This window comes from Rhinolophus hipposideros (assembly GCF_964194185.1).
Source record: "Rhinolophus hipposideros genome assembly, chromosome: 15".
NCBI classification, from domain to species: domain Eukaryota; kingdom Metazoa; phylum Chordata; class Mammalia; order Chiroptera; family Rhinolophidae; genus Rhinolophus; species Rhinolophus hipposideros.
The window spans coordinates 64377516-64401033 of record NC_138061.1 but is presented as its reverse complement, the minus strand read 5'-3'; the positions used below and the strand labels follow the sequence as shown (position 1 = coordinate 64401033).

Here is a 23518-nt window from a genome sequence, read left to right as displayed (position 1 = left end):
AGACTGAAAGTAAAGGGATGGAAAAAAATATTTCATGAAAATGGAAAAAAAAAGGTGGACAGTAACACTTAATACCAGACAAAATAGACTTTAAAATGAAGGCCATAACAAGAGACCAAAAAGAACCTAGTAATCCCACTTCTGGGTATTCATCCGAAGAAACCCAGAACACTACTGAAAGGGTCATGTGCATCCATACGTTCATTGCAGCGTTACTTAGACAATAGCTAAGATATAGAAACAACCTGGGTGCCCATCAATGGATGAATGGATAAAGAAGAGGTAGTAGATATATACAATGGAATGATATTCAGCCGTAAAAAAGAATGAAATCTTGTCATCTGCAACAACATGGGTGGACATGGAAGGTATGCTCAGTGGAGTAAGTGAGACAAAGACAAATAACATATGATCTCACTTATCTGTGGAATCTAAATAACAAAATAAACAAACAAAACAGAAACAAACTCATAGATACAGAGAACATTTTGAGGGTTGCCAGATTGAGGGGGGTTGGAAGATTGGGTGAAAAAGGAGAAGGAATTAAGAAGTACAAATTGGCAGTTACAAAATAGTTATGGGGATGAAAGTGCAGCATAGGGAATATAGTCAGTAATATTGTAATAACTATGTATAGTGTCAGATGGGTAGTAGATTTATTGGGGTGATCAACCTTGTAAGTTATATAAATGTCTAATCACTATGTTGTATACCTGAATACCGAATAATATAATATTGTATGTCAACTGTAATTGAAAAATTTAAAAAATATTTAAACAAGGAGAAAATATAAAATGCTGCTAAACAAAGTCCCAGTTTACTTCACTCACAGAGTAGTTGCATATTTGGAAAATTCCTTAGTTAAACTGTGCAAAAAGGACTTTATGTTCACATGGAGTTCAGGTCTAAGCCCAAATAATTATGAGCAGGTTTTTCACCTATGATAATGTCTGGGGAAGCATCTGAAAGTCAAATAGGGCAATTCTCCCTTTTGTGTCCTACATATTGAGAAAGTCAGAATTCTGGACCTCTCCCCACTAAATGCCATAGTGTGGCCCCATCATTGTGCCCACTCCTCCCCTCTATGAGGACTGGGACATTAAGGGGAGCCCTGTGAAAGCACGCCAAGGGTAAGCAGAAAGTAGGCATCCAGCACGCTACCAATTTTTTCCTGTTTTTGAAGGGCCAGAAAACTGAAACAGTTCATGTGGAATTAGTTAATAAGACTCACCAAAATGGTGATTCCACCAACTTGCAAATTGCACCTGGGGAAGAGGAGCTCTCTGTGGCCTCGTTTCTGCTGGCCTTACACTTCTGCTAAAACATATCACTCGCTGTGTGACATTTTCATTATTTACTGCTCCGAGGCTCAGAGAGCAAAGCGGCCAGGCTGGTCTCCACTCACGCATTCATTAGTTTTAATTAAACCCTCTAATTTCATTTATGCTGCCACAAACAGATTAACGACTTGCCAGCAAAGAACAGGAAGACGTAAAAAGCGTCTTAAGGAGTCTGTGGGTCTCTAAACACAGACCTTGCAGAAATGAGGTGAGCGGTGAGTAGGGGCTCCTGCCAGGCTGCAGGAGGCAAGTGTTTGAAGCTTCACCACTTGGTACACTTGGGATTGACAATGGCTCTGAGGTCTGTTGTTCCTGAGGGTTGATTCGTATCTCTTTGTCTTCAGTGACTAACAGTCCTAGTGGCTATGGGAGAGGGGACAGAGCAGAGTGGCGTCCAGTGTCCCTGGAGCGAAAGAGCCCAGTGTGTAGGGTGCAGCAGAGACTGTGTTTCCCAGCAGTAGGGGAAATGGATACTGACCCAGCCAGCTCTAAAACAGTCTGATGAATGCAGTTAAGAACAGAGAGCAAGGAGGACTGCCTGCAGCCTGAAGGTGAGTGTTGGGAAAGCTTTATGGAAGGGCTGGGCTTTGAGCTAAATCATGGAGGACCCATAGAATGTCACCATGCTGACAACCCGAAGAGAAGAAGGTCATGGGCAGAGACTCAGACATTTATTTCTCCACTTTCTAAGGCTGGGCACATTGCTAGCTCCAATTATGAGGGCAAGAAAAATGAATGAGAATGAAACAGGCTGCATTGGGGAGGTTTGATCCAGCAACATGCAAATGTGGTTTTTCCTCCTCTAATAACCACTACCATCAATATTGCTTTTTCAGGTTATTTTTCTGTTCCTGAAAGTGGGAAGGAAAGAAAACTTGATCCCTTGCCAGACAATATTATCCAGGTCATGTCTGGTATTGTAATACAGGGTTAAAACCTTTGTGTCCCTTCAGGCAAATATTCAGCTTATTTGGGTGTTAGGATCGTCAGGCCAGGTCTTCAGAAGCAATGAGCTGCTGGCAGAGGTGAGCACATGGCCTACCCTCCCTCCTAGCCTCCCCTTCCTGCCCAGGTTTCTGTGCCCATGCAGGCAATGTGCTGAGGTGGTATGAGGAACGGTCCCACATAGGGGCCACCTGCTTTTGGTGGAAGCCGGACTGGCTCTCTTTTTGCTTGCTCATTCCTACATCTCCTTTGAGTACTGGCAATCTGTGCTGACTTCAGAGTCCCCGTGGATCTCTGCGTTCGTAGGGGACAGTGCAGTGACTGCTGGCTGCCAGTAGCTTTGTGTGAATGGCCGGTCCTTTCTGGTACCGTGAGCCCTCAAAGAAGCTATGTTGTCCACATCTCTGGCACTGCGCATTGTGACAGCCTCCTGGGTCACGGTCCATATCAGTTAACTTTTAGTACATGAGAAAGTACTCCAGCACACAGTGCTGGATACAGCTAAGATTTACTAGAGCTCACAATTTTTTGAGTCAGCAAGTAATTTCTGTGATCTGGGTCAGCTCCACTGATCCCTGAGGTCAGTGAAGGCTCAGTTCTCCATTGGGGCTGGCTGGTATAGGATGACCTCACTCACACATCTTAAGTTGGCCTGATGTCCACTGAGCTTATTTACATGGCAGCTGTCACAAGATTGACAAGAACAACAGTTCAAGCCCGAAGGCGCTAGAAATTTTTTAAAAATTGTTTTATTGAAATGTAATTCACTCACCATACAATTCACTTTTGAAGTGTAAAATTCAGTGACTTTTAGGATATTTGCAAAATTGTGCATTGCCACTGTCTAATGTGTGTTTTTTGTGTGCCTAGCTTCTTTCACACAGCATGATGGTTTCAAGGTTCATCCATTCCGTAGCATGTATCAGTCCTTCATTCTTTTTAATGGCAGAATAGTTTTCCTTTGTATGGATATACAACATTTTGCCTATCCAGTCATCAGTTAAAGGGCTTTGGGATTTTTCCCACCTTTTGGCTATTACAAATAACAATGCTATGAACCTTCGTGTTCATCTTTTTTGTGTGGACCTTTGCTTTCAGTTCTCTTGGTTGTGTACCTAGAATTGCTCAGTCATATGGTAACTCTATGTTGAATTTTTGAGGAACTGCCAGTTTTCCAAGCAACTGCAGCATTTTACATTACCACTAGCAATGTATGAGGGTTCCAATTTCTCCACATCCTCGCCAACACTTATTTTCCATTTTTCGATCACAGCCATCCCAGTGGGTGCAAAGTGGTATCCGTTATGGTTCTGATTTGCATTTCCCTAAGGAATAATGATGTTGAGCATCTTTTCACATTTGTACTTGTTGGCCATTTTTATGTAATTTTTGATAAATGTTTATTCAAGACTTCTGCCTACTTTTCAATTAGTTGTTCTTTTTGTTGTTGAGTTGGAAGAATTCTTTATCTATTCTGAATAATAGTCCCTTACCAGACATATGATTTGCAAATATTTTCTCCTATTCTGTAAGTTGTCTTTTCACTTTCTAGATAGCATTCTTTGAGGAAGAAAAGTTTTTAATTTGATGAAGTGCAATTGATCTATCTTTTGTTGCTGAGCTGTTGGTGTCATATCTAAGAATCCATTGCCAAATACAATGTCATGAAGATTTACTCCTAAATTTTCTTCTAAGAGTTTTATGGTTTTCGCTCTTTCATTTAGGTCTTTCAGTTAATTTTTGTATATGGTGTGAGGTGGATTCCAGCATCATTTTTTGTATGTGAATATCCAGTTTCCCAGTACCATTTGAAGAGACTATTCTTTCCCTATTGAATCGCCTTGGCACTCGTGTTGAAAATCAATTGACTATAGATATGTGGGTTTATTTCTGGACTCCCAATTCTATTCCATTTATCTATGTAACCAGCCTTATGCCAAAATAATATTTTTAAATATAAATTTATCATGTCACTTCCTTACTTAAAACCCTCCAATTTGATTTGATTTGCATTCTTGTAAGTAAATGCTCCTACAGGGATTTCAAGTTACTAACCTGAGGTCACTGGAGGAGAGTTGGCTATGGACTGAATTATATCGTTGTGCCACTACCTGCCCCACCCTGTCAAATTCATAAGTTGAAGCCCTAACCCCCAATGTGACTGCATTGGAAACAGGGCCTGTAGGAGGTAAAGTTAAATGAGGTCTTAAGAAAGGGGTGGATTCTAATCTGATGGAGCTGGTGGCCTTATAAGACACACCAGAACTTTCTTTCCACCATGTGAAGACACAGTGGCTGTCTGCAAGCCAGCAAGAGTCCTCACCACAATTGAATCAGCCAGTACCTTAATCTTAGGTATCCCACCCTCCAGAACTGTGAGAAAATAACTATCTGCTGTTGAAGCCACCCGGTGTATGGTTTTTATTATGCCACAGATGACTAAGATAGTTGGAATGAGATGCACACAATAGGCTTGTTAGCCAGTAGGATCTGATTGCAGTAGGACCACAAAGAGGAGAATATTAAGTAGTTTCTTAAATCTTGGGCATTGGCATCGAGGGAGAGAACAGAAATGATGCAAAAAAATCAGATTGGGCAAGATAATAAAATGGCTTGGCTAGCATGTTATATAGCTTAGATTTTTACACTGCAGGGGTGGGTCTGAGGCAGAGGAAACATGATCTGAGGAGCATCTGAAATCCCTCTGGCAACTGAAAGAAATGTCTGAGTAGGGAAAAGAGTGGAGTTAGGAGACTGGTTGCAACAGTCAAGGCAACTGTTGAAGAAGGGATAGGTGGGTAAGAGATAGGCAGAACAGATGGAACTAGGGGACTGAGCAGATATAGGGAGGAAAGGAGAGGTCTTGGCTGACATCCAGAAATCTATCTAAATTTGTAAATGAGTATTACAAATAAGTTAATAAAATCTGTTTCTTATATTTTGTCTTTGTCTGTTCAGGCTGATAACAAAATACCATAGACTGGGTGGCTTGTAAACCACGGAAATTTATTTCTCACAGTCTGGAGGCTGAGAAGTCCAAGACCAAAGTACTGGCAGATTCAGTGTCTGGTGAGCCCATTTCCTGGTTCATAAACGGCCATCTTTTCACCGTGTCCTCACATGAGGGAAGGGGCAAGGGATCTCTCTGGGGTCTCTTTTACAACGGTATTCATAAGGGCAAGAGCGAAAAGAGGGGTCCTGAGTATTCAGGTGGGCACAGGAATCATCAAAATCTCAGTTAATGCTGCTAATGTGACCCCTTATTATTACTCTGAAGCTAAGAGGTCAGGAGAAACTTGGTTTAGAGAAAGTATGCAGATTCTTTAATTAACTAAATACAAATTCACCTAAAAAGCTTTATTGAATTAATAGTGACTGAATCATCATGCCTTTTCTAAATTAGAGGGATCTTAAAAGGGTAATTACAATTCCGTGAGGTCTGATGCATATTTTGTTTGATGTTCCAGATCCACTCTCCATCTCTCTACCCTGCCCTGTGCCCTAACAGGCTGAGCTGTCTGGGCATCAATAGGCTTTCTTGCTCTCTGGCTTTCAGTTGGTTTTGACCAGTGGGAGGCACCAGTAGAGGAAATAATGGGGGATATTGAGATCAGAGTATTTGTTTCCCCAGCCCCCTCTCGCTGAGTGGCCATCAGTTGGTGCCTATCTCTTCTCTGGTCAAGTGTTCTTTTCTATTCAGCTGTTCTCTTCTGAACCTGTGTCTTCCCATTACCCTTTCTGGGCCATGGATGGTGCCAGGGCTGCTGTAAGAGTATAACATAACAAAGACTGGGGGGCTTAAACAGTAAAAGTTATATTCTTATAGCTCTGGAGGCCAGAAATCTGAGATCAAGGTGCTTGCAGGGTTGGTTTCTTTTGATTCCTCTCATTGGCTTGTAGATGACTGTCTTCTCCCTCACATGGTCTTCCCTGTGTGTGTGTGTCTGTGTCCTTACCTCTTTCTTATAAGGGCACCAGTGATATTGGATTAAGGTCCACCCTAATGATTTCATTTTAATTTATTTAAAAGTATTTAGAGTCTTTAAAAACCCTATCTCCAAATACAGTCACTTTCTGAGGTCCTGGGGGTTCGGATTTCCATTGAATTTGGGGGAATCAATCCAGCACACAACAGATGGGAACAGCTCCTCGCTTCATGCTAGCCTCAGGGGTACTGTGCTGTCCTGAGTTTTCCTAAACCCTGCCCATGCCTTTGTAAAAAACTTATTAGGGATAAGTTTGAGTGTACCACCTGCTTCCTGTCAAAATTCTGACTGATACATAGGGGATTTCCCAAACAGTACACATTAAAAAGGGGACCTCATTCTCAAAATGGTCGGAAACCACTATGTATCTGGGGGAAATTCTGCTTTCAGATTTAAGTATGAAAACTAGTATCTCACCAACTGCCTTTCTATTATCAATATTTAAAATTTGAATCAATATTTCATTCAAGAGACGAAGAATTCTCTATTCCCATTTCCAAAACAAGTTATATTTTTACGTGGGATAACAGGAGGCTTATGAACATCAGCTAACAGGAGAGAGATGGTGGTATTACTAAGCATTACCAACTCCACTTCCAGTCTTCAAAATGAATAAGGCACTTCCCTACCCAGGCCCCAGAGAGCCTTGCCACCATTCCCTTGTCATGCCCAGAGGACCTTTCTGCTTCTGGAGCCCAGAAAACCCACCCTCTCCCAGTGTCGGAATCCCTGGGCTGAGCGCTGTCATTGGGTACAGCTCCCACCCACTAGGGCTACTCCTTCCTCAGGTGAGGATTAATTTCCTTCCTTTGTTCTGAGCCTATGTGTGGACATTTTGTTTCTTCAAATTCCCCTTACCCCTTTGATCTGAGGACCGGTACTAAATGATGGACTCACTGATGCAATCCCGACGTGCATAAAAGCGCAGTAAGCACACGCACCGCCCCAGCTCAGGTGAGAACGGGGGTCCAGCTAAGCCCTCCCCCTACTTTTCACCTGCTCACAGCCGCGCCAGATTATCAAGGGAGGTCACAATGCCTCCGGCTGTGGCTACAGACAGGTGCGGAGCTCAAGACAGCTCCCTTCCCTAAACCTATTTCCTCTTCGGAGTTCACGGTTAATTGTAAGCATTTACATTCGCACGGCCTACTCCAATACCTCTTTCTTTCTGGAAACACGTCTTTTAATCCTTATAACCGCCTTACTACAGAGCCATGTTCACCAGGAGTGAAGTGACCGTCCCAAGCCACACCCGGGTCAAGCAAGGCGGGGCTGCACCCCACTCTCAAACCACGTGGTCTTGCCCGCCGTTCCAAAGCAACCCAGCAGCCCAGCGCATGCGCTGTAGGCTCCACCCCCGCAAGCCTGTCAGGCCACTGTTGGGGGCGGCGCTTAAGACGGGCCCAAGACGCATGCGCCCTGGCCGCTCCCAGTCGAAGTTCTCGGCCCCTGGCGGCGGCGCGGAGGTGTCTACGGGGCGGCGCTTCAGGCAGGCCCGAGACGCAGGCGCCGTGGCTTCTCCCCGCCGAAGTTCTCAGCTGCTGCTTGTGGTGCTGGTGTCTCCGTTTCCGCACCGGCGGCCGCGTGGCCCTGGGGTGAGTGTTGGCGCGGCGGGGATGAACATCGGGCGGGGAACGTCTGGGCCTGGCTCCGGCTCCCCAGACAGCTGCGACCCCGCTTCGCGTCAAAGAGCCCGTCCGCGCGCGAGGCCGGAGCCGGCTCGCAGTCCGGGCGCGCGCCTGCCGTGCGGGCCCGCCTGCGGCCGGAAGTGACGTGGCGGCGCACGCTCACCTGCGCCGGCGGGGCCCCCACCTGTGGCCGCGCGCGCCGCGGGCTCGCCTCGACGCGTGGGCTGCTTGGCCTGGTGTCAGGCCCCGCGCGCGGAGCGGCCAGGCCCGGCTTGATCTGGGTCAGACACCGGGGTGGTTGTTTGGAGGAGAATCGGACTGAGTGCGCGTCGGGCGCGTCGGGCGTTGGCGCAGTCAAGTAGGAGTGTGTGAGGGAGGTGGAGCAGGCTGACGGTGGAGGCTGTGGCCGTTTCCCACGGAGCGTCCGCGGCACCGCTGTCGGCCTCGTGCACACGCTGTCACCGGTCACCCGGACCCTCCCCCGTTAGCGCCTGTTGCACTGTTTCCTCCAGTCCCTTACGGACACAGTAGCGCCGGTGGCCTTTCACAAGCGTCAGTTGGGTCACGCCCCCATTATTACTGTGTTCAAAACCCGTCGAAGACATTCCAGTTGCACGTGAAGTAAAGTTCAGGCTGCGTTTTCAGGCTGTGCGTGACCTGGTCCCGGCTGCCCCCCCTTCACTTAGTCCCTCCCCCGCCGGGGGTGTGTGTGTGTGTGTGTGTGTGTGTGCATACAGAGGGTGCCAAAAAAATGTATACACATTTTAAGAAAGGAAAAAACTATTAAAATTGTAATACTCAATGTATACCGATAACAAAAGATGAATACAAGTCACGTTTGACTCCTGCAGTTACAAGAGGTGCTCACAGTGGTGACCATCAGTGTCCACACACTTCTGATTACGGCGAAGTACTGCTAGAGCATAGATGACATCTCTTAAAATGTGTATACATTTTTTTGGCACTCCCGGTATATAGGTTTAGTACATATTTATATACTAAATATGTATATGTATACTGGTGTAATTCTTAAAAACTGGTCTTAGAGACTAAGCTCTTGGAGACAGAAACAGGTAACCTAGCACATTGCCTGGTGTAATTGACTCTCAATAAATATTTGTTAAATGGATGATTTATTTTACTTCTGACTCTGTTTACCTTCTGACGAGAACCTCCTTGTTTTCAGCTCTCACTCCAGAAAACATGCTCTTTGGTCCAGAGTCTCTCTTCAAGTGGCTTCTTGATGTCTTCCTTTCTTTTTTTCATCCTTCCTTCCTCCTTTCACTCTCTCTCCCTTGTTTGCCCTTCCACCCTTCCTCCTCTAGTCTCTTCTGGCTTGATTATTTTTAAATCTACCCAGCTTGAACACCCAAGGTCAATAAGTTGAACTGTCCTCTTCTTTAGCATCTTTACTCCATGCCCTTTTGTCTCCCTCTGCTACTTCTGCTATGAAAATCCCCAAATGTGACATATCCCCTGGACTGTTAATTACTGAAGGAGGAAATTTTACAGTCTTGGGGAGTGTTGGCCGTCTGTGGGTTTGGAGGGAGCAACCTTAGGTAGGCCCTCCATTTCTGTCACCTATCTTTGTTTCCCATTAGCTTTTCTCTTCTACAGAACATTTATTCCAGAATCTTGTTCTTCTCAAGTTTGTCCCCCGATTCAGAAAACGCCCAAACTTCCTGCCTTATGGGATATTTTTGGTATGGTTCACCTCATCTTCTCTCCTCTGTAGCTACAAATTTGCTGGAGTCAGAGAAAGATGTATTGTGCTTTCTGTTTATTTCTATACTTGATCTTTTCCTGCTTCTGCTTCTTGTGCAACATTTTGTGTAGGTTACGTCCCTACTCCCTCTCCAGCTATTGCATTCTATAGTTTTTCTTGACCTAACTTTCCTCCCCCAACCCATTATTACTTTATCATTCCAGCTGTCTCTCTTCCATAGGCAAGCTCCTAGAAGAGTAGGCTACCCATTTGTGGCCTCTTTTTCCTCATGTGCTCGCTTAACTCACTATTGCCTGATTTTTGTCCTCATTGTTCCATTGAAACTTCTTTTACTAAGATAACCAGTGGCCTGATAATTGCGAAATTCACTGAACCCTTTCTAGTTTCCTTGTGTGAACTTGCCATATCATTTCCCACTTTTAATCATTTCCTCTTCTTCCTTTTCTATTATTAGAAGTTTTCTGCAAACGTCATTATTTTAACTTTGTTTTATACTACAGTATTATTTCATATTTTTGGTTGAATTAATGTCTTTCTTTAACTGAATAAGAAATCCTTGCATATGTGCAAATAAAAATGAAAACAATTGTTAAATTCCAGCTAGTATTAAGACTCTGAGCCAGAATCCTGCCCTCTGTTGAAAATGGAGACTAGTTAATGATAGAGCACTAAGCTGATCCTTTTTCCTGAAAATAATCAGAAGGCCCCCAAATGGAGGAACTGTCTTACTCTGTTGTTCACTTTTAACCTTTTCAGTGGTAGCTGAATCTTACCCTCTGAAAGGATCTCTGGTACCTATGATAGCCTTGGGGTCCCTGGGGCTGTCGGCCCTGGTGATTCAGCCACATCTCTTTCTCCTGAGCCCAGGTTTGCACTTCTGGATCCTGGATGCGTTACTGGCGGTTCATAAGTGCGCCCCCAGCCCATCTCCCTGCTTCCTATCTGCTTCCTTCCTGAGATTTCATTTTTGTCACTGAATTCACCAGTGACTCAGTTGTCCAGACCAGACTTGTTATTTAAGACTCTGAACCTAACTTCCTCTCAGCACATACTGAGCACCTCCTGTGTATCGGACCCTGGGCCAGGTGTTCAAATCTTAGCGTGTACATCTTTCTTGAACTCCAGGCCCAATGCATTGTCCCTTCCTCTCTGTCCACGTGGTCTCTTGTCCGTGTCTCTTCTACAGGTCTTCCCCACTGTGGTGTTGCTGACACGCTTCTCCTCCACTAGAGAGTGAGCCACTCAGCTCAGGAGGATGTGAGGCTCCTGGCATCTCCACATCCCAGTGCTTGGCCACTGGGATCGTTTTATTTAATGAGGAACGATCATTAATTGGGGGAACTTGTCGTTTCATAGAAATAAAGTTTCAGTGCTGAAAGCAACCTTAGTTTATTCACAGTTAAATTAACAGCAATGCTGTCTCGGTCATTGTGTTGCTTTATAATCTACTTATTAGATAGAGTTATACAGGTAATATAGTGAATACATTTTCATTCAAGGAGTTCCCGAGTACTTGGAATAAAATGTGAAAGTTCCTTTTTATTCCTCCCTGCCCCTTCTGCTTGCCTTCCCCAACTATCTACAGATCACTTTGAATGCATTCCATATACACAGATGCAGATTCGCATTTTTCAATGTAAATGTGTTCATGCTATGTGGCTTTTTTCACTTTGATGTCAATAGCACTGAATATGCTTAATGCCTATATTAAGATATTAAAAACATGCTAAAATGAACATGCTTGTACATATGTATTTCTCTGGAATAATACCTCGTGCATTTTCAATCTTAATAGATACTGCTAAATTGCCTCCCAAAAGAGCTTCACTAATTTATATTCTTACCAGCATTGTGTGAGGGTGGATCGTCCTTGTCTATACTGGATATTATCCAGCTTTATGTGTTTGTCAACCTCCTGGGTAAGAAATTATATCACGCAGTGAAATGGAGTTACTTTTGAGAATATTTTTATTTTTCTCAGATTCTAATTTGAGTGATAGTATGATTATATCTTGTTCAGAGTTTGTGTTCATTGGAGAAAATGTTCAACCTCAGAGTTTCTCATGTCAGATTCCTACAGAAGCTCTCTCCGTACAGCACTAAATCTAAATCTGTACGTTGGAGTTAATCATGCCACTGTGATGTAAATCATTTGTGCCTTAATGCAGTGAGGATGCTGCCTGGGAAAGCAACAGTCAAAGGACTTCAGTTGATTTGGAGAAGACTCTGGGTGTCACTCAGGATTTGGGTAGCCAGCTTTCTTAGCTGGCCACCCAGATGTCCTTTGTTGTTGATACTGCATTTTTTTCTTTTTTTCTTTTGGTCAGTTTTTCTTATTTGTTGTCAGAACTCAAGAAAATAGATTGCTTTTAAGAAAAATAATACTTGGAAATTTAAGATTATTACTTTTGAGAAATCAGTCTGCTTTATAAAATATTTAAGAAATTATATAACTATCAATTTTATATAACCAAAAGGCTTATTGAAAAAATGTTTTCCTTTTAGATAGTCTGTAGAGGATGGCAAATGACAAACTCCCCCCCTCAAGTCAAACTCAGGAGCAAGACTGTTTACAGAGTCAGTATGTGGGTCACAGTGAAGAAGCAACAATGAAAGAAGAAAATGCTGGCGGTGTGGCCATGGAGGACAGCCTCCCCTCTTGTTCCTCTGCTCATGGGTCACCCCCTTCCGCTGAGGGGTGTCCGATGGAAGTTCTGAGGAGAGGGCCTGCCCTCCTGCACATCAGCAGACGTCAGATCCAGGCAGTGGAGCCAAGTGCGCAGGCGCTGGAACTGCAGGGGTTGGATGTGGACGTCTACGACCAGGACGTGCTGGAGCAGGGTGTGCTTCAGCAGGTGGGTAGTGCCATCCAGGAGGCCAGCCGTGCTGCCCAGCTCGCCGATGCGGAGAAGGAGTATCAGTCCGTCCTGGATGACCTCACGTGAGTGTGGACCATCTTCTCTGATTGCAGAGTCGTGTTTATAGTGATGGACAAATTCAGCTAGTAGCTGCAGTGTTCCTGAAATTTAGGAGAATCATAGGACCTCTTAGTCGGAGGATGGAGTCAGTAATCAGTAAGGGCAGTTCTCGACCTCATGTCTGAACCTCAGCCCTTTCCCTTGGAGCAGTGTTGTACGTGGTAGGTAGTTAGGGTCTCAGTCCAGCTCACAGCAGCCTGTTGATGCGTTGTGTCCTGGAGAGAAAGAAGTAAGTGACCCAGAACCCACAGCATGTGCACAAAAAGGTTCTCAGGAGAAGTGTACCTACAGTTCTGATGTGTTTTGCTCGAGATTCGAGGAACATATCTGTCCCCTCACATTATTCTCTGTCCTGTAGTTTCTTTCCAGTTTTCTGTCCCTAAATTGAATGTGCCAGTCTTTCGGTGATTTTTCAGATTTGTACTTCTAGAAATAATGAGAATACCTCCCTTCTTTTCCATTCTTCTGTCCTGCTTTTGACTCTGTAAAGGAAGATGAAGTCCCATGAAGATTTCCTTTGTGTTTTAGAGGAGAAACAGACAAGGGCCCTGTTGAGCCTAACACATTGGTGGGGTTGGGGTGGGGGTGGGGGAGGGCTGGACCTGGGCGAGAAGGCGGGTGGATGATTGAGCTCACTCCCTCCTCATTGCCAGTCTTCCCTGCCATGCCCAGTGTGCTAGGCAGTGTCAAGCAACCAAGAAAGGAAAGGGGGGACTGGGTGTAGAGACGGTACAGTCTTAGATGGACCCTGCTGGGGGAGAGGAGGTAGTAGTATAGGTAGCTGCTGGCACTTAGAAGATATGTTTTTTGTTAACACGTTTCCTGGTGTATTCTTTTGGCCTCTTGAGTAGCAGGTATTCGTGAGTAGTTGATGTCTAACCTTCAGGTGTGAGGACCTCAACTCTTTATAATGAACACACCTTTTACATTTGACTTTAGAAATGTGCTCACTGCTTGCAGACGTGACAGCAGAGTCACAAGGCAGCTAACTCTAGATGGGTGGTGACACATGGTGCTTACACTGCCAGTAACTTGCATTGATAACATCTTTTAGGCTGAAATCCATAAAGGATACAAATAGCAAATTACCCAAATGTGAAGATTGAATTTGTGTTTTGAAAATTAGGAGTATAATTCTATGGTGTCGATTTTAGGAGAAAGGTACTATAAATTGAATTTTTTTCCTTCATGCTACAAAGTGTAATACTATAGCAAATGTGATTTCTAGTCACTTGAAAGAAAAGTGTTGTCACGGGTGTCTGACTTATGTAAGAAAATGTTTAAGCATTTTTAGTACTTTTCCAAACTTTGGGAGACTTCCATAATGGGCTTTAAAAAGCCTTGTTGATAATGGGGGAGGCTGTGCATGTTTGAGGCAGGAGGTATGAGGGAATCTCTGTACCTACCTCTTAATTTTCTGTGAACCTAAAACTGCTTTAAAAATCGTCTTTAAAAAAATCCATGTATTATGCATTTTTTCATATAAAAGGGCCACTTATTCCACATTGCTTTAGCACAGTCCCTTGACTAAAGTAGACATTTAAAACGCTTGTAGAATGAATGAAGCAGCTTACAAAGGGGAATGAGCTGCTTTAAATAAGTCAGATAAAACACTAGTCACCTTAAACTTCTAACAACTCTTCAAGTTCTATTTGTGGCCAACAAGAATATGCATTCTGGTTTAGTTTCTTTGATCTTTCAGTTAATAAATAAAAGGGGCATGTTTTTAGTATTTCTCTATATTATGCTATAAAAAATGTTACCAGAGTGGAAAATAGACATTCTATCTTATTTTTCAGGTCATGTACGGCATCCCTAAGGCAAATCAATAAAATTATTGAACAACTTAGTCCTCAAGCTGCCACCAACAGAGACATCAGCCGGAAACTAGATTCTGTAAAACGACAGAAGTATAATAAGGTGATTCCAAATAGCACATTAAGTATTGCATTTTTGAAAAAGTCATCATTTAGGCTCATTTAATATTTAGGAAGTGTTCTGTAAAGTATTTAAGATAATGTTTCTAATAGAAAATTTTGAATTCCTTTCTGTATGTTTACTTTTTCAGTTGTTTCCCTTTAACATCCTCTGTTAAAAGAGTATTTTTAAAAGATCACACACACACATACTCCCACATACATATTTGAAAAAAAGGTACTTTTTTGGCTTTGCGTCCCTCCTCACTGTATACTTTCATAGCCTTCCTAGCTTCACTGCTTTCTTCTAGCCAGCTGAGACTCCTGGGTGTGCCAGCCTCCACTCTGTCACCTCGTCTTGCGTGAACTTTTTCCTGCTTAGCTCCTGCCTGCTCTGATTGTTTATAGTCTACTTCCTGTTGATATAGCCATCACCCCTCATATGCTCATGCTCGCTGTCTGAGAACCTGGCCTTAGGTGTTGCAGTCATCACTCAGCCACACTGGGTCTACACTTATAGAACTTAAGTTAAGGGTAGGGAATATCTGTTACTGGTGACATTGTTTTCACGAGGTTTGAAACACTGTAGGATTTATGTATGCTTTATGAAAATACATTGCAGTAGATAGGAATGACTAGTTTTGATCATTTTGTTTCTGCCCATCCAAAATGACTAATACATGTCCTTTTTCTTGTGATTGTTTCATTATAGTGAGTAGAGTCTTTGCATCTTTCATTTAAGCTCCACTGATGGGGTATGTAGAGACTCCGTTCCATCTCTTGCTTTCCACTTACCAGTCCTATTATCTTTACCACCCCATCTTCTCTCACTTACCTCCAGAATAGCAGCCCAAAATACAGCTAGCAGTGGCTTGAGGCAGCCGGGGTCTCCCCAAATCAGAGAGGGGGCACCTGGCCGCTTGTGGGAGCCTGTGAGTTAATGTGCAGAGACCTTTTCTGACTCTGGGCTTCCGGTGGGCTGGGATTGAAGGGAGAGGAGAAGATCAAACGAGGCTGCTTTCGGCAATAATCCAACTCAGTTCTGTATTGCTATCTTTAGCAGCTCTTTGATGTTTAGAGATAGACTGTTCAGAGAGAAAGGCTGTTTTCAATGAGATTTTGTTGAGAAAAATTGGAAGAGAAAATGAATGAACAAATCATTACAACATGGCCTTTATATTCAGGATTTCTCCTTGCCCCACACACATATTTGGTATTCAAACATTCTTGACCTTAAGAAGAACCAGGTACCACCGGCCTAGTTAATTGGGGAGGCCCAAGGAATGGCCCCATACCTGAGCTCTGGTGATGGAGAGTATGACAAGTCAGAGAAGAGTCTGGGTGAGTGGGCTAAAAGGACATACCTAAATATATATTCGTTTTAAAGTTTTGTGATTGGGTGGAATACTGTAAAGGACAATCGTAAATATGGTAGGTTATCAAGGGGGACTGACCTTTTCAACTTTTGAACATTCCTGTTTATGTTTCTTATTCCTACAGCCTACTGAGCTCATAGCCCATTGGCTCTAAGGTCAGAAACGCAGAGAAGTGTGGTGATTTACCCAGCTGTAATTGGGGACCCAAATAGAGCAGTGCCACCTCCCAAATCGGCAGTCAGTACATGTGAACGTCAGTGCTCCGCACATGGAAAGCTGTGTGCATCCCAGTCAGGGGGGCGGCGGGGGCGGATATAGATACCTGCCTGAAGGAAATGCTTCGCAGCCTGCTTCCTGCTAGAAAAGTGGCAGTTGCTCAAATAAGGTTCTCTATAATTGGAATATATGAAATTTCTTTTATTTTTATATTGCTCTCAATTAAAGTTTTTAAATTTTGTACTGCTGTCTTTTGTGTTAAACAAGAAATCACTTCATTGCTGTTTTCTGTGTTCAATATTTACCATTCAAGGAACAACAGCTAAAGAAGATAACAGCAAAACAGAAACGTCTGCAGGCCATCCTCGGAGGAGTGGAGGTAAAAGTTGAAATAGATCACGCCAGTCTGGAGGAGGAGGATGCAGGTGAGGGTTTTGGGAACAGTGTCTCTGTGTTCTTGAGTGGATGCCTGATGCCTGTAGTCAGTGGAGGATCTCTCCTCAGTCCCAGCCTGGGCGGTGAGGACCGTGTACATTTCTACACCTGCAGAACCAAATCCTTTTTAAGTCATGTGGGGATTTTAGAGAACGAAAGTCTGCTATTGGCTGTTGGCACACATTTATTATTATGTTGAATAAATCAGAAATCTTAACATTCTTATATAATTTCATAAAGACAACTAAAATCTCGATTGAATGAGACATTTTGTAAGCCCAGCATCGTCAATCAGCATTCATAGAATTGCTTTCACATATCTTTTTGAGACATTAGGCAGGCTTTCCAAGCATTAGTTTTGTTATTTAAGAAAAGACACCTTTGTTCCAGTTATACTGTGGCATGATGTTTAGACACTGCCTTGGATGGGCGTCTTCTGGGAAAATGCATCAGCTCTGAAGCGAAATCTCTGTAGTCAGCGTGTATGTACATGTATGTTTAGAAATTGTTGGTAGCTGTTCGGTCATTTACTACTTGAAATATAGATTAAGACTTCTTATCATTTAAGCTCTTCAAGCAAATATTTTCTACAAGCTCCAGAAATTTATTCAATGAGCCAAGAGAATCATGAAGAATTAATTGAGGCAATAGAAAAAATATCAGAGAGATGTGCTTTTAAAGTTTAATCTCTCAGAAATTCATTGGGCCTATGGCTATGCTTTGTGCTGCTGAGGTACCATATTTCTCATTGGCAACAGATTTTTATTCTTGTCTGGCTGCCTGAAACTTGCTGTTATCTTTTACCTCCTATTGCTTCTTTGGTAAAATGTTGCCCAGGATTAATAGTTATTTTTCTAAAATCCAAAAGACTCTTTCACCCTTGCTCCATTTGGCCTTTGTCAGCAACTGATACTTCTGTGCCTTCCGGGATCCCTTTTTCCTGGTTTTCCTTCTGGTCCTCTGACCATTTCTGTTCAGTTATTTTTGGCCAGCTTTTCTGGCTTTATCTTTATTTTTTAATTAAAAAAAAAATTTCTTTTTATTGGGGAATATTGGGGAACTGTGTTTCTCCAAGGCCTATCAGCTCCAAGTCGTTGTCCTTCAATCTAGTTGGGGAGGGCGCAGCTCAGTTCCAAGTTAAGTCGCTGTTTTCAATCTTTAGTTGCAGGGGGAGGGGGGGTGCGCAGCCCACCATCCCATGCAGGAATTTCTTTAGTTGTTGGGGGGGGGGGGTGCGCAGCCCACCATCCCATGCAGGAATTGAACCAGCAACCTTGTTGTTGAGAGCTCATGCTCTAACCAACTGAGCCATCCGGCCGCCCCCTGGCTTTATCTGAAATGTTGATTATTCTCAGAATTTCTTGCTGATCCCTGTTGTTGGACCTCCCTGAGTAATCTCATCCGTTCCCCAAGGCTTTTGAGGGCATGTCGGTTCTAGTATCCTACAAATCTGTAAACCTATGGCCTTGCCCTTTTTCTGAGCTCCCGGTTCCTATTATATCTCTACTCGGGGGCATCAGTTTGTGGTCTCCCTGACCGCCTTCCTCCACCCTGTCCCTGTGCCCTGTTTGGAAAGACAATGAGTCCAGGAACCCAGGCTTAGTGTGCCCCAGCCCTGTTGCCCAGGCATAGATCTTGGCTGCGGCCCTTCACATTTCCAAGTCTGTTTTGAACCCATGAGACAGGCCTAAGTATGGTAGGCCTTCATTTCTCCTCACATTGCTTCCTTTCCCATTTTCCATTTCAGAGGTGGTTGTGAGGATTATCAGATAAAGAATCCTTTCCTGGAAGTAGGTAGGATATACTCTGCAACAGTTGGCTTTGCTCCTCTGATCTGGGATGAGATGAGGTGCTCACTGTCTCCTTTTCTGTTAAATATTATACTGGACAGTATAGAAATGGAAGAAAAATAAAAAGCATAAGGATTGAAATGAGGAAATAAAACCATTATTATTCACAGAATGCACGATTGTTTATGTAGAAAATCCAAAAGAATCAATGGATAATTTATTGGAATTAATATGTGAATTTAGCAATATCATTGAATATAAGGCCAATATGTAAAAATTGTTTATATTTCTATATACTAGTAAAAACAAAAAATAAAATTTAGTAAAGATGCCAATTATAATCAAAACCAAATACCTAGAAATAAATCTTAGCAAAAAATCTAGTTTCCTGCAATGCTTTCTACACTAAAAACTAGAAAATATTATTGAAAAATTAAAGAAGACTTAAGTAAATGGAGAAACACACTGTGGTAATGTATCAGAAGATACAGTATTTTAATGATTTCAGTTCTACCCACCTGTATTGGGGGGGGCACTGAGGAATGGGTGTGGGATGGAAAGTGTAGGGTGAGGGGCAGGAGACATTAACAAACTGACTCTAAAATTTATGTGTAAGTACAATGGGCCTAGAATAGTTAGTTAAGGCAATCTTGAAGAACAAAATAGCAAGACCTGTTATCAAACTCTAGTAATTAAGTCACTGTGGTAATGGCACAAGGAGAGACAGACCGACCAATGGAACAGAAGGGAGGGTCCAGCAAACAGATCCAGCCATGTATGGTCAATTGATTTATGACAGATGTGGCAGTGCGGTGCTGTGGAGAAGAATCATCTTTTTAATAATTGTGCTGGGTTCATCCACGTGAATAGAAAATGAATCTTGGCTCATTACACCATTGCAAAAATAATTTCCAATGGATTGTAGATCTGCATGTGAGTGGTAAAACTAAGCTTTTACAATGTAATGTAGGAAAACATTTTCATGTCTTGGGCAAACGCTTAATGAGACACAGAAATGCTCACTGTTAGGGAAAAGGTCTGTTAAATGAACTATATTACAGTTAAGGCATACTGTATGTCAGAAAAGAATGAGAGGCAAGCTGCAGAGTGGGAGGAGACATTTCCATTACGTATATCAATCAAAGGACTCAAATCCAGAGTGTATAAAGAACGCCTAAAAATCTTCCTTTTTTAAAAAGGCAGACAGCCTGTGAGAAAAACGGATAAAAGACTTGAACATTTTCTTCAAAAGAAAAGATCAATAAATCTATGAAAAGATATGGTAGTTCATTAGTCATCAGGAAAATACAAATTACACCATTAAGTAGTACTGCTACATGCCCACTGGCATAGCTGAAATGGAATGGCAAGAATGGGGACTAGTTGAAATTCTCAGATTCTGTTGGTGGAACTTAAAATTGATAGGACCATTTTGGAAAACTTTGGCAATGTCCACTAACGCTTAACCTACCCAGAGAATTATATACATATATACCAGAATATTCATAGCAACATTATTCCTAGTAGCCAAAACCTGGAAGTTACCCAAATGTCCATTACCTGTGGAACAGAAATGGAAGATTATAGTGTAGTTATATAATAGAATACTACTAGCAGTGAGAATCAACAAACTAACTATATTCAATAATAAGTGTGACTCTTAGCAGCATAATGTTGACTAAAAGAAGCCAGGCACAGGAATATGGACATTTCCATTTACATAAAGTTCAAAGTCAGGTGCAACCTGTCTATGCTGTTCATAGTCAGGTCATGATCTTGGGGTGGGGCAGAGGCTTGGAGGCGCCAAGAAGGGCACATCTGGGGTGCTAGTCATTTCTGTTTCTTGATCTGGATGCTAATGCATGGGTCTGTTTTTTCCTGAAAATTCATTGAGCTGTACATTTAGAATTGGTGCACTTTCTGATGTATTTCTTTCTTCAGTGCATGTTTAATGAGAAACTGGCCATGTCATTATTAGCCAAAAAGAAACGTAGACTTTAGAATACGGATTTCTTCCTGTTAAGCCTTACTTGTTTTGGTCTTTTGGTGATAGGTAAAGTAGTAATCTTGCCAGAGATTAATTTTAAGTAATGGAAGAGGGATGATTTCTGTGACTTTATATTACTTTGGCAGAACTTCCAATTTTAGTCTATCTCTTTAGCCAGTTAAGTTCACACACCTAACACAGTGCTATTCAGTAGACCTTCTGCAATAATGGGAATGTCTGTCTCTGCTATCTGTTATGGTAGCCATTAGCCACATGGGCTGTTGAGCACTTGAAATATGACAGGTACACCTGAGGAACTGAGTTTTCAACTTAAATTTCAATAACCCCATGGCAACTATCATATTGGACAGTGCAGATCTAACATTTATGTTTTACCTGTTTAGGTGCATGCTGATTCTTTAGATGTCTGTTTCATTTTACTGTCTCTTGAGTTTCACTCCACCTGAATGCTGATGTTAGCAGTGACATGGAAAGTTGGGAGAGTGCTTCCTCCCATGTTACTCTTTAATTGATAAGGAAACACAGCTAAATATATGTCTCTCTGTATGTTACATATGACTAAGTCTGTCTTTGGATGCACACGGAGAATATGTATTTATAATGCCAAATTTTAGAAAAGGTTCTTGAGAAATCACCTTTTGGAGCAGGCAAATCACCTTTTGGAGCAGGCACCTGTATATTACAGGTGGCATGATGAATGCTGTAATGAATTTGACTCTATTCTTCATAGATAGTATGCTTTAGTACATTGGTATTTTTTTAATATGAGTTATCTGTAGGTACCTACTGTGCACTGAATAAATCTGTGTACTCCTGGAAGGTTTCACACAGGTCCCCTGTGCATTGTTGTTCCTCTTTCAGAAGCGGGCCTGTCCTGCCTCGGCAGCATGCTCATGCCTGTTCAGGAGACTGCTTGGGAAGAGCTCATCCGCACTGGCCAGATGACACCTTTTGGGACTCAGATCCCTCAGAAACAGGAGAACAAGCCTAGAAAACTAATGCTCAATGAAGCATCAGGTTTTGAAAAGTATTTGGCAGATCAAGCAAAATTGTCTTTTGAAAGAAAGAAGCGAGCTTGTAAGAAAAGGGCAGCTAGAAAAACTCCAGCCTTGGTGACTTCTGAACTCAACCCAATGCTCAATGAAAACGAACCAAAGAAGAGAAGCAGAGTTCTCTCAAAAACAGATAAGCGCTTAAAAAAGCACATCAGGAAGCTCCAGAAGAAGGCTCTTCAGTTCCAAGGGAAAGTGGGATTGCAGAAAGGAAAGAAACCCTTGGAGTCTGCTGTGTGGCGGGGGGCGGAGGGAGACTCTGAGGGTGAAGAGTCCGAGTACTTTCCCACGGAGGAAGAGCTGCGGGAAGCCACGGGGGCTGAGCTGTCAGATGGCAGCGACTCTGAATGGGGGAAGTGGCAGAAGAAAGTCAAAATGCAGCGTATTGATGATGACTTTTTTCCAAGTTCTGGGGAAGAAGCTGAAGCTGCCACAGGAGGAAGAGGCGGTCGGAAAGTAGTGAGATGCCGAGATGATGGAGATGAAGCTTCCTACAAGCAGCGGTTAAGGTCAGTCTACAGAGATAATGAGCAGATTGGACTGCTTGCTTTAGCTCAGGCTGCAGGTTTATAACTAAACGAGAGTTCTAGATCCAGCTTCATATGTTAGATGCCCATTTATCCAAAGGTTGGATTTCCTGCAGCCTTAGCCTGCTAGAATCAGCAGATCCCCTGACTCCTCTAGAAACTGACCTCACTCATCTGGCGGCAAGTCCAAGAAGAAGAGCTGGGGGGGAAGGACTGGGGCAGGAGGCAGTGCAGAGGCTGGAAGCATGGGCTGTGTCATGTGCCTTTACACCCAGGGTGGCCGCCCTGTGACAGGTCAGCAGAAGGAAAAGGTTGGCTTATGGAGTGTGTGTTGGGTGGTTTTGTTTTTTCTTTTGAAGCAGGAAAGTAATTTTAGAGGACTTTCCTTCAAATAAGAGCTGAGATTTAAGCTTTAGCATATGCAAGAATAAACTTGCTTTCTTAAATCCTCCCTCCTTGTCTTGAAAAAGTCGTTGTCTACAGAATTATAAAGCTCTCTCATGTCAGAAATGTCCTTCATATGTATACCTTTCTTGTTCACTCTTTTTTCGTGCTAGAGACTTCCTTTGGCTTTTATTTCCGTGACTTTGTCAGTGTATGCTGCAAGTAAGGTGTAAGACAGAAAGGAAGGTGAACACGTCGCTTGTAGAGTCAGCATGACGCTGCCACACACCTTCTGTGAGCCAGGAACAGTGTGTGATGCAGGTGTTTCGACCTCGTCTTCCCAGCACAGCAGTGCCGCGGCTTCACTCTCACATGTTAGCTTACCAAGGTCGCCTTTTTAAATGTTTGCTCCAGGGATGGCTTTTCCCCAATTCTCGACAGGTTTTTCTTCTTTCTCAACGTAGGGAGACCTCGTTAGTTTATTGTGTGTGTTTTAGCTTTCCATTGACCTGATCTTGATCTGATACTTTTTCTTCTGTTACTTAACTGCAGATGACCCACATCGACTGCCATATACATTCCTTTTTATATTTTCGCTGTGACGTTTGACCAGAGTCGAATGATATTTCCATACCGCTGACTGCGGCGTTCGACTTGACCCCACGAGCTCATTGTTCCAGAAAGGAAGTTTAGGAAAGCAGATGTACATTTTTCTATATTGTGTTTTTCAAGAATGAATAACGATAGGAAATTTTTATACTTTAATCATTTATTTTAATAAAATGTAGCACCTTAATTATATTTACTTAACAATACAAATAGTGTAATTATTTTCTGTGAATTTTTGACACACTTTGGAGAACAAACTTGAAATTAGTTAATGCAGTGAAAAGGTTAAAGAAGATGCAGCATGGTTCTTTTCACAAATAATTTGAGGACCTATGACCTAAATCCAGTTGTTAGAGCTGTTACACTCACGTTGTAGTGGTATCTTACGTAATACGTGGTTGAGGAGTGGCTTAAGTTTGCCACTTCTCAGTGCAACTTTAAAGTTATTTTGCAGGTTGAATATCTGAAACTTTTTGAGGGATACTGCTCAATATTCTTGAACAGTGAGTTGGTATCAGTTTTTTTCTTAACTACTGTAGAGAATTAATAAGTGTTAATCTCAACATATTGACTATAAATGGAGCAATATGTTTTTCCCATTA

At 42.7% G+C, this 23518-nt stretch overlaps 1 protein-coding gene across 1 annotated transcript in view; it reads left to right on the top strand.

Annotated features, from left to right (window-relative positions):
* The first annotated feature begins 7670 nt into the window (after positions 1–7670).
* ERCC6 (ERCC excision repair 6, chromatin remodeling factor) overlaps positions 7671–23518 on the top strand; it is a 76550-nt gene continuing 60702 nt past the window's right edge. Inside the window, exons 1-5 of the mRNA XM_081075068.1 lie at positions 7671–7866; positions 12131–12566; positions 14403–14523; positions 16425–16536; positions 21206–21905. Coding sequence (XP_080931194.1) covers positions 12145–12566; positions 14403–14523; positions 16425–16536; positions 21206–21905 — 1355 coding nt within the window. The 5' untranslated portion in view covers positions 7671–7866; positions 12131–12144. The remainder of the gene's footprint in view (positions 7867–12130; positions 12567–14402; positions 14524–16424; positions 16537–21205; positions 21906–23518) is intronic.